The following is a 9810-nucleotide window of genomic DNA, read 5'->3' on the forward strand; positions in this document are numbered from 1 at the left end:
CAGAGCCTGGAGCCTGTTTCCGATTCTGTGTCTCCCTCTCTCTCTGCCCCTCCCCCGTTCATGCTCTGTCTCTCTCTGTCCCAAAAATAAATAAACGTTGAAAAAAAAAATTAAAAAAAAAAAATAAAAAAATAAAAACTAAATGCACATGTATTCAGCATGTTATCATGGTATACATTAAGAACATTTTCAGAAGCTTAATCTATAAACCTTATAAATAAGTAAGTACATTTTGCTCTTACTCTGAAGGTTGCTTGTATGAGAAAGAAAATTAAATTAAGATGCATGGTATATAAGAAACATAATTAACTAAAATTTATTTCTTATCAACAGTTAAGGCTCCTTACAGAGTATATGTGTTATTTTATGCCATTCTTTTTTTTTTTTTTTTTTTAAAGATACTTTAACGTTTATTTATTTTTGGGACAGAGAGAGACAGAGCATGAACGGGCGAGGGGCAGAGAGAGAGGGAGACACAGAATCTGAAACAGGCTCCAGGCTCTGAGCCATCAGCCCAGAGCCCGATGCGGGGCTCGAACTCACGGACCGTGAGATCATGACCTGGTTGAAGTCGGACGCTTAACCGACTGCGCCACCCAGGCGCCCCTATTTTATGCCATTTTTAATGTTCCTAATCAATATATTGTTTATTGGACAAAAACATTACTCAATAAATATCCCTTAAAGAGAAGAGAGACTTTGAATATTCAGTCTAAAGAATAACTGTTCAAGAGAAGGACCTCACATATCAATATCACCCGATTATGGTATAATCTAGTATGAGGTACATAAGGTCTAATCCTAAACGATACTGCATTGAAGAGGTAGTGCTAATTCTTTGTGTTACTCGAATGTTGATAGACAAAGTAAGAGTTGGGTTTTTTTTTAAATTTATTTAAAAATCTTTAAATTGTTCTTAGGTTTAGGATCCAGATTAAAAGAAAACTTTGAGATATTAAATGACAGATTCTTTCAAATTATCACATATGTAATTCAGAAAACATCGCGTAAGTCATCACTTAGGACTCTACATAACTCAGTCAGCAAACTGAAGAAGAAAAAGCTCTGGTTATTTTTCAAAGACTCCATCAATTAGGCAGTTATTAGGTGTCTATGTATGTTCACCTGATATTTAGTGCTGTGGAGGTTATATTGATTGATACAAGCATACTTCTTATACTTAAAAGTCTTTTATGAAACACTTAATGAACATTCCTATGGCAGGACAGTCCCATACTGTGAGTGGATCAATCACATTTTATGTTGGTTACTTGCAACTTGGAGCTGCTTTTCCAGTGGAAACATTAGATGCCATGGTTTGAGTCTCACACTTGCTTGCAAAGGATTCTCTATGTGCTGATGACTTTCATTTGCATCTTTACCCTGATTTTTTCCTCCAAGCTCAAGTGTTGAGATGCTGAATTCCCTACTTGAATATTTGTCAGGCATCCCACATTAAAAATGCCTGAGATTGACTCTCTTATTTTTTCCCATCTATATCAAACTGGATTCTTCCCATTTTTATACTTCCCAGTGAATGGCATCACCGTCTACCCCCGTAACCTAGAAACCTGCACATAACCTTTAAATCATTTCTTTTTCCTTACCTCTCATGTCTGATCTACTGGCAAGTCCTACAAATTTTCATCCAAAACTGTATCACAAATTCACTTGCTTTTTTCCGTCTCCACTGCTGGCATCTTAGTCCTGTTCCTCAGACTCAGGGGCACTATTGACATTTCAGGCAGGACACTTTCCAATTGTAGAGGGGATCCCACACATTGCAGAGCACGTGGCATCCTTTTCACCTGGCCTTGCTGAAACCCCGGTGATTGTGAAACCAGAAAGGGAAGTCAGTGCGTCCTGGTCCAGCAGCACGTGGGCCTGGTCCAAGCCTCTGCTATGTCTTGCTCAAACTGTCAGAGCAGCATCGTCTCTCAGTTGGTCTCCTTCTGCCTTTGCCCGCTCCAGCCCATTCTCTACGCAGCTGACTGGGTGATCGCTGCCTCACTTAAACACCTTCCAGGAGTTTCCCCTTAAACTGTCGTGCCCGTGTCGCGCCCGCAACCTTGTCTGCTGCCACGCATCCCCCTGCTCGCTGTGTTCCAGCCACCCCAGCCTTCGGGCAGTTCTTGGACACTCGTTCTTCTTCTCCGTGGGCTTTCTTGCGTCTTCTTCCCTCTGCCTGATTCCACCAGCCTGGCTCCCTCACGTCTCTGTTCAAATGGTACTTCATCAGGAGGCCTTCCTAATCCCTCGATTTTCTGCTACAGCACCAGGCGTGTGCACATTGCAATTTGTACTTGTCTGAGTTGTGTTCTGTCTTTTCTAAAAATCGTCTTTATTGGGTAGAACTCACGTAGCATCAAATGAACCCATCCAAGATATACAATCCATGGTTTTAGTATATTCACGGAGTTATGCAGCTGTCACCATGGTCAATTTTATGACATTTTCATTACCCCTGCCCCCAGTAGCCCCATTTCCATTAGCAGGCACCCCCCCCAACTCAACGTTTGGACTGCTCCCCACATTTTGGCTGCTATAAATAGTACTGCTGTGAACATTTGTGTACACATTTTCATGTGAATGTACGTTTTAGAATTGTTGGGTTGTATGGTAACTCTATGTTTAACTTTTTGAGGAACTTCCAAACTGTTTTCCAAAGGTGTTGCCCAGTTTTACATTCTCACCAAGAGTATATGAAGTTCTGCACATCCTTGCCAACATTTTTTTTATTATGTGTTTTTCTTTTTGTTGCTTGTGCTTTTAAATGGTATCGTAGCTAAGAAAGCTATCATTCTTAAGCTGAGATCATGGAGATTTACTCCTATACTTGTAAGAATTTTATGGTTTTGACTCTTACATACAGGTCCATAGTGTATTTTGAGTTGTAAGGATTATAAGGAAGGGGTCCAACTTCATTTTTTCACATGTGGATATCCGGTTGTCCCGGCATGATTTGTTGCAGAGACTATTCTCTCCCTGTTGAATCATCTTGGCATCACTGTCAAAATGCTTACTGTCTTTTCGCCCCTCTAAACTCTTACGCTCCTCATGTGAGGGAACCAGATTTGTCTTGTTTCCTAGCAAGCACCCAGTGCTTAGCATGGTGCTTGGCACATAGTAGATATTGAGTGTGTATTTGCTAAAATAAAGAATGAAGGAGGAAAGACAGCATGGGGGAAAGAGTAGAGTGAAAAAGAGGGAAGACCTAGAATCATCACGTGGGTAAAGGGGGAAAATCAGGAGTGTGGTTTAGCTGTTATGTTAAATTCCTCTATATTAATGAGTCTGTTTCTAAAACCTGTTCTCATTTTATTTTTTACAATTTATTTTTAACGTTTATTTATTTCTGAGACAGAGAGAGACAGAGTATGAATGGGGGAGGGGCAGAGAGAGAGGGAGACACAGAATCGGAAGCAGGCTCCAGGGTCTGAGCCATCAGCCCAGAGCCTGACGCGGGGCTCGAACTCACGGACCGCGAGATTGTGACCTGAGCTGAAGTCGGACGCTTAACCGACTGAGCCACCCAGGTGCCCCTACAATTTATTTTTAAAAGAGATAATATAGCCATGGTAAAAATGCAAACAGTGGAGGAAGATACAAAGCAGAAAGTTCCTCCCCACCCACCCCATCCACCACCAGTGCTGATTCCATGCTTGTCAAAGTTTTTTGTATATTCGTCTAGTAATTTATTATGCTAACACCAGCACATGTATATCCCTTTCTTTTTTTTTTTATTTTTAAAAATTGTTTTAATATGTAAAATTTAATGTGTAAGACATTCCTAATACCAACATAGAAATGTTTAAAAGATACAAAAGCCTTACTGTGACAATATCCCCTCCCTCCCGCCCCCCACCCCCTGTGTCCTGGGCCTCCGTCCAGACACAGGCTATGCGCGTCCCTGCCCAGATTTCACTCCCCTGCGACACACAGCACTCTCTCCCCATCTCATCATTTTCACTTTGGAAATCAGTGCATGTCAGCAGTGAGGGAGCTTCCTCACACTTTTAGTTGGCTGCCTCGTATTCCATACCTGAATAGATCGGCATATATTTAATTGGTGCCTTGTGGGTAGACAGTGATGTGTTCAAATGTAACGCAACTGCTAACAGTATTGCAGTGCACGTCCTGAGACAAATGCCCCTCCTATGAGTGATTGTATGGCTGCAGGATAATTTCTGGGCTGGCAGATACTGGTAGAGTGCCTTCCATCGACACCGGATCAATTCCATACTTCCTGCACCAATGTATGAGAGTACCCATCGCCCCACAACCTTGCCAACAAGAATCATGCTCCTCGACCATCTAGTAGTTGCAAATGGAACCTCAGTGGCCCTTTAACTGTATTTCTCTCATTACAAGTGAGAAGTAAGGTTGAACTTTTATTGTTGGTGGTTTAAGAGCTATTGCTTTTGCTTTCCTGCAAAGCTTTTTTTTTCTGTGTCCTCATGGCCTTTGCCGTTTTCCTATGGGTACTTGTAGGAAACGTCTATTAAAGGACATGAACACTTTTTTTTTTTTTTTTTTAATTTCTATCTAGGTTAGTTAGCAGATAGTGCAATAATGATTTCAGGAGTAGATTCCAGTGATTCATCCCCTATGTATAACACCCAGTGCTCATCCCAACAGGTGTTCCCCTTTAATGCCCCTTACCCATTTAGCCCATCCCCTCCCCACAACCACTCCAGCAACCCTCAGTTTGTTCTCTGTATTTAAGAGTCTCTTATGTTTCCCCCCCTCCTTGTTTTTATATTATTTTTGCTTCCCTTCCCTTATGTTCATCTGTTTTGTAACTTACATTCCACATATAAGTGAAGTCATATAATATTTGCCTTCCTCTGACTAATTTCGCTTAGCACAATACCCTCTAGTTCCATCCACGCTGTTGCAAATGGCAAGATTTCATTCTTTTTGATCACTGAATAATATTCCATTGTATACAGATACCACATCTTCTTTATCCATTCGTCCATCGATGGAAATTTGGGCTCTTTGCATACTTTGGCTATTGTCGATAGTGCTGCTATAAACATTGGGGTGCATGTGCCCCTTCAAAACAGCATCCCTGTATCCCTTGGATAAATACCTAGTAGTTCAATTGCTGAGTCATAGGGTAGTTCTATTTGTAACTTTTTGAGGAACCTCCATACTGTTTTCCAGAATGACTGCACAAGCTTGCATTCCCACCAGCAGTGCAAAAGATATCCTCTTTCTCTGCATCCTTGCCAATGTCTGTTGTTGCCTGAGTTGTTAATTTTAGCCATTCTGACTGGTGTGAGGTGGTATCTCATGGCGGTTTTAATTTTCAATTCTGTGATGATGAGTGATATTGAGCAGTTTTTCACGGGTCTGTGAGCCATCTGGATGTCTGCTTTGGAAAAGTGTCTATTCATGCCTTTTGTCCATTTCTTCACTGGATTATTTGTTTTTTGGGTGTTGAGTTTGATAAGTTCTGTATAGATTTTGGATACTAGCCCTTTATCTGATATGTCATTTGCAAATATCTTCTCCCATTCCGTCGGTTGCCTTTTAGTTTTGCTGATTGTTTCCTTCCCTGTGCAGAAGCTTTTTATCTTGACAAGGTTCCAGAATTCAGTTTTGCTTTTGTTTCCCTCGCTTCCGGAGACATGTTTAGTAAGAAGTTACTACAGCTGAGGTCAAAGAGGTTTTTGCCTGCTTTCTCAAAACTCTAGGATTTTGATGGCTTCCTGTGTTAGGTTTAGATCTTTCATCCATTTTGAGTTTTTTTGTGTGTATGGTGTAAGAAAGTGGTCCAGGTTCATTTTTTGCATGTCGCCGTCCAGTTTTCCCAACACCTTTTGCTGAAGAGACTGTATTCCATTGGATATTCTTCCCTGCTTTGTCAAAGATTAGTTGGCCATATGTTTGTGGGTCCATTTCTGGGTTCTCTATTCTGTTCCATTGATCTAAGTGTCTGTTTTTATGCCAGTACCATGCCGTCTTGGTGATTACAGCTTTGTAATACATCCTGAAGTTCAGGATTGTGATGCCTCCAGCTTTGGTTTTCTTTTTCAGGATTGCTTTGGCTATTCAGGGTCTTTTCTGGTTCCATACACATTTTAGGATTGTTTGTTCTAGCTCTGTGAAGAATGCTGATATTATTTTGATAGGGATTGTATTGAATATGTAGATTGTTTTGGGTAGTATTGACATTTTAACAATATTTGTTCTTCCAATCCATGAGCATGGAATGTATTTCCATTTTTTTTGTCTTTTTCAATTTTACAAGATTTCTATAGTTTTCAGCGTATAGATTTTTCACCTCTTTGTTTAGGTTTATTCCTAGGTATTTTATGGGTTTTGGTCCTTTCTTTAAAAATACAGGGGCGCCTGGGTGGCTCAGTCGGTTAAGCGTCCGACTTTGGCTTAGGTCATGATCTCACGGTCTGTGAGTTCGAGCCCCGCGTCGGGCTCTGTGCTGACAGCTCAGAGCCTGGAGCTCCTTTCAGATTCTGTGTCTCCCTCTCTCTCTGCCCTTCCCCTGTTCATGCTCTGTCTCTCTCTGTCTCAAAAATAAATAAACATTTAAAAAAAATTTAAAAAAAATTAAAAAAAATACATAGATGGGGCATCTGGGTGGCTCAGTTGGCTGAGCATCCAACTCTTGATTTCAGCTCAGGTCATGATCTCAGGATCATGAGATCAAGTCCTCCATTGGGCTCCAGGCTGAGCGTGGATCCTGCTTGGGATTCTCTCTCTCTCTCTCTCTCTCTCTCTCTCTCTCTCTCTCTCCCTGCCCCCACCACGACTCCTCCCCTGCTCCTACCTGCATGTTCTCTCTCTAAAATAAATTAAAAAATGCATAGATAGAATAATATTCACTTTGTTTTATTCATGTCGTTGGTTCCTTAGAGTCCATCTAAGGACTGGCATTCCTTCCCTAATAGCACTTATAACCCTTCCTCATTCTTTTTAACACCCACATAGTATTCTGCTGTAGGACATACTGGAAATGATTTATCTTGTTCCCTGTTTAGTGACATGCAGAACAGTTTGGTTAATAGTTTGGTTCTGACAGGAAAGAGCCCAGTTGGGAAAAATGACTTGAAATTGTGATTTTTGAAATGTGTGATTATCTTTATTTTTATTTCTAAAAATAATTTACACAACGGTGTAAAAATATGTTTTCTTATATTAGTATCTGAAATCTTAAAATGAATCTGGAATAAATCAAATTTATCCATTTATTGTTTGAAACTTAAAAAAAAAAAAGCCCTTCTCTTATTCCTAGGATGTCTCAGAGCATCCTAGAGTCATTTTAGGAATTAAAATGGACTCTGAATAAAAACCCAGTGCTCTTTGAAATGACCTTGTATTTAAGCATTTCTTTAATTTGAAAACCTTGTTGAGGGTCGTGTGTTATTTGCTCTTTTGTAGGCCAGCTTTAATGACCATCACTGATGGAGTACATAAGGTGTGCGTCCATGTAGGATCAGAGCTGATTGAGAAGATGCTACTCAACATTTCTCCTGACTGGCTCAGCAGAGTTGTCGGTAAGGTATCAACACGCCGTCCAGGGGCTGCTGTTGGTGAGACCATTCATTTCAGGGGTGTCCACAGTATACTGGAGCAGAAAGAACACTATGCTGTAAATTAAGGTCTTTTTTCTATCCATGTAAAAAGGAAACAAAGGGGACGTCAGTTGGAAGATAAGACCTGCCCCTCTCCCCGCAGTAGGGCACCCCTGATGGTCTTGATCCTGGGCGGTTTCCTGCTCCTCCCCCAGGAATGGGGGGATTTTTCTTTCACCTTCCCCGCCCCTCTCCCATCTTCAGCACTGGAGCAGTAGGATTTGCCGGTCCCTGCTGGAGCACTTTAAGGTTCTTGTTCCTTAAAGGAGGGCGGAGGGGTCCTGGGTGGGGGGTGGTTTGTGTTTTCCTTGTGGCCGCTTCTCCCCTTCTCCTGGCCTCACCAGGTTGGAAGCTTTCTCTCTGTCCTGCCCTCAGTCCAGGCTTGTGAGCACCTGGTAGGGACGAGAAGCACAGTTGAGGGTACGGACTCCCCTCGCCTGTGCACTGGCCTACACTTGGCTTTTAGCAAGTCATTCAAATTGTAGCTCACCTGTTCTGTCCCCGCTCACTTCGATGGGTGTGGCTGTCTCACTGCCTCTGCCTTCTTAGCGGCTCAATAAATTGTGATTTTGTAGTTTCTTCAGTTTTCCTAATAATTGTTAAGGTTGGAGCCATGTTCTTTCCAGCTTTTCACATCCTAACTGGAAGGCTCTCTGTTCTTTTTTTATTCACTGTCTTTATTAACTTGCATTCTTTTGGCTCTTTCAGGCCTTCTCTCAAGGTTGTTTGTTGTATTTTCAGTCTTGTCCCTTCATTTTAGGCACAATACCAGTTAGTCTTCGTTTCTCACAGAAGCACCATCATCCTCAGATCAAATATATGTCTGTTTTGCCCACAGAGTCAAAGTTGTCCTTCCTGGCATTAATTAAATTGTAACCCTAAGGGAACATGTGGGTACCAATTCTAAAGTGGTCATCAGACCATTCAAATGATCACTAATCTTGACTTCTTTTAAGCTTATCCAAGTGAAAATACAAAACAAAAAAAAACAAAAAAAAAAAAAAAAGAAAGAAAGAAAGAAAGAAAGAAAGAAAAGTATCATTAAGAGAATTCTCTCACTTCCAAAAATTTGTGATTGGCTGCCCACGAGTCTGTAGACCCGATCCAAGAAAGGCTGGTGGTGTTGGTCAGGGAGCGAGTGTAGCTTGACATGTGCCTGGTCAGTCTAGTATGGAGGCACCCCGCTCAATAACTGGATTTGGTGTCCTAAAAAAATAAAAGGAAGCCTATAGGACAAGTGCAAACATAGAGTGACATAGCTATATCTATAGTTTCAGTATTTTTGTGTTATGAAGATTTGATGCTCATTGCATAGCTGCTTCAGGGTTTTGTTATATAAATTTATACATATGATAAGCGCTGTAGACTGGATAAATAAGAGTTCTTTTCTGACCCGGACACACTCTTTTTGTCTCAGACTTGACTTAAGAAGATGTTAATGTCCGCTCTTTCCACTGTTGTTTTAAGAAGCCCTTAGCTGTGCCGAGTAGAACTGCCGTCAGTCTGAACAGCCTGTCCTGAACTGTGGGTCATCAATTCTAGAGTATCCTCAGCGCCCATGACTAGAAGGAGAAGGGGTAGAAAGAGAACTAACTGTAAAGTGGGTTCGGGGCTTGAGAAACCAAGGGGAACAGTGAACCCTTAGCCCTGTGCGTTTCCGTCGCCCGGAAGGGACGCTGAGGCTGTGCGCGTTTCCTTGTTCCGCAGCCCCTTCGTCAGAGGTCACCTACGGCATGGTCGCCGCAGACCTGTTCCACGCGCTGCTGGCAGGCAGAGGGGCGCCTTGTGCGGTGAAGCTGCAGAGCCTCTTTGTGCTGGATGAAAACAGCTTCCCCTTGCAGCAAGAGTTCTCCCTCCTGGATGTCTATCCGGACGGCACAAAGCCCGAGCCCAGTGCCCTTCTCTGAGGCCACGTGAGGAAATCGCAGGTACTTCAAGGAGGACCGCTGGAATGATTTGTGTCTTGAAATGAATGTCTGGCAGGGCTTTTCCTTGGGTTTTGAAAAAAAAAAAAAAAATTTTTTTTTTTTTTTTTTAAAAAGAAATATTTTTTTGATAAACATATAAATTTTTTTTTTTTTTAAAAAAATTTTTTGGGGGGTTTTTTTTTTGGTTTTTAAAAAAAAAAAAAAAAAATTTTTTTTTTTTTTTAATAAAGAGAATTGTGTTCAATATATAAATTGAGAGTTTTTTTTCCAAGAGAATTCTG

The 9810-nt window shown here is 41.4% G+C and overlaps 1 protein-coding gene and 1 long non-coding RNA gene across 6 annotated transcripts in view; both read left to right on the forward strand.

Moving 5' to 3' along the window:
- The window catches only part of SHLD2 (shieldin complex subunit 2), an 85537-nt gene extending 75936 nt beyond the window's left edge, over positions 1-9601 (forward strand). For all 5 annotated transcript variants that reach the window (XM_040485644.1, XM_040485642.1, XM_040485646.1 and 2 more), the window contains 2 exons: positions 7408-7523; positions 9309-9601. In XM_040485644.1, the coding sequence (XP_040341578.1) occupies positions 7408-7523; positions 9309-9508 (316 nt within the window). In that variant the 3' untranslated portion in view covers positions 9509-9601. The remainder of the gene's footprint in view (positions 1-7407; positions 7524-9308) is intronic.
- A 109-nt stretch (positions 9602-9710) lies between these two features.
- Positions 9711-9810, forward strand: part of LOC121036902 (uncharacterized) — a 1122-nt gene continuing 1022 nt past the window's right edge. The window contains exon 1 of the long non-coding RNA XR_005793526.1: positions 9711-9787. This is a non-coding gene — a long non-coding RNA (uncharacterized LOC121036902). The remainder of the gene's footprint in view (positions 9788-9810) is intronic.

Source organism: Herpailurus yagouaroundi, unplaced genomic scaffold (genome assembly GCF_014898765.1).
Source record: "Herpailurus yagouaroundi ecotype Mexico unplaced genomic scaffold, PumYag 163, whole genome shotgun sequence".
NCBI lineage: Eukaryota > Metazoa > Chordata > Mammalia > Carnivora > Felidae > Herpailurus > Herpailurus yagouaroundi.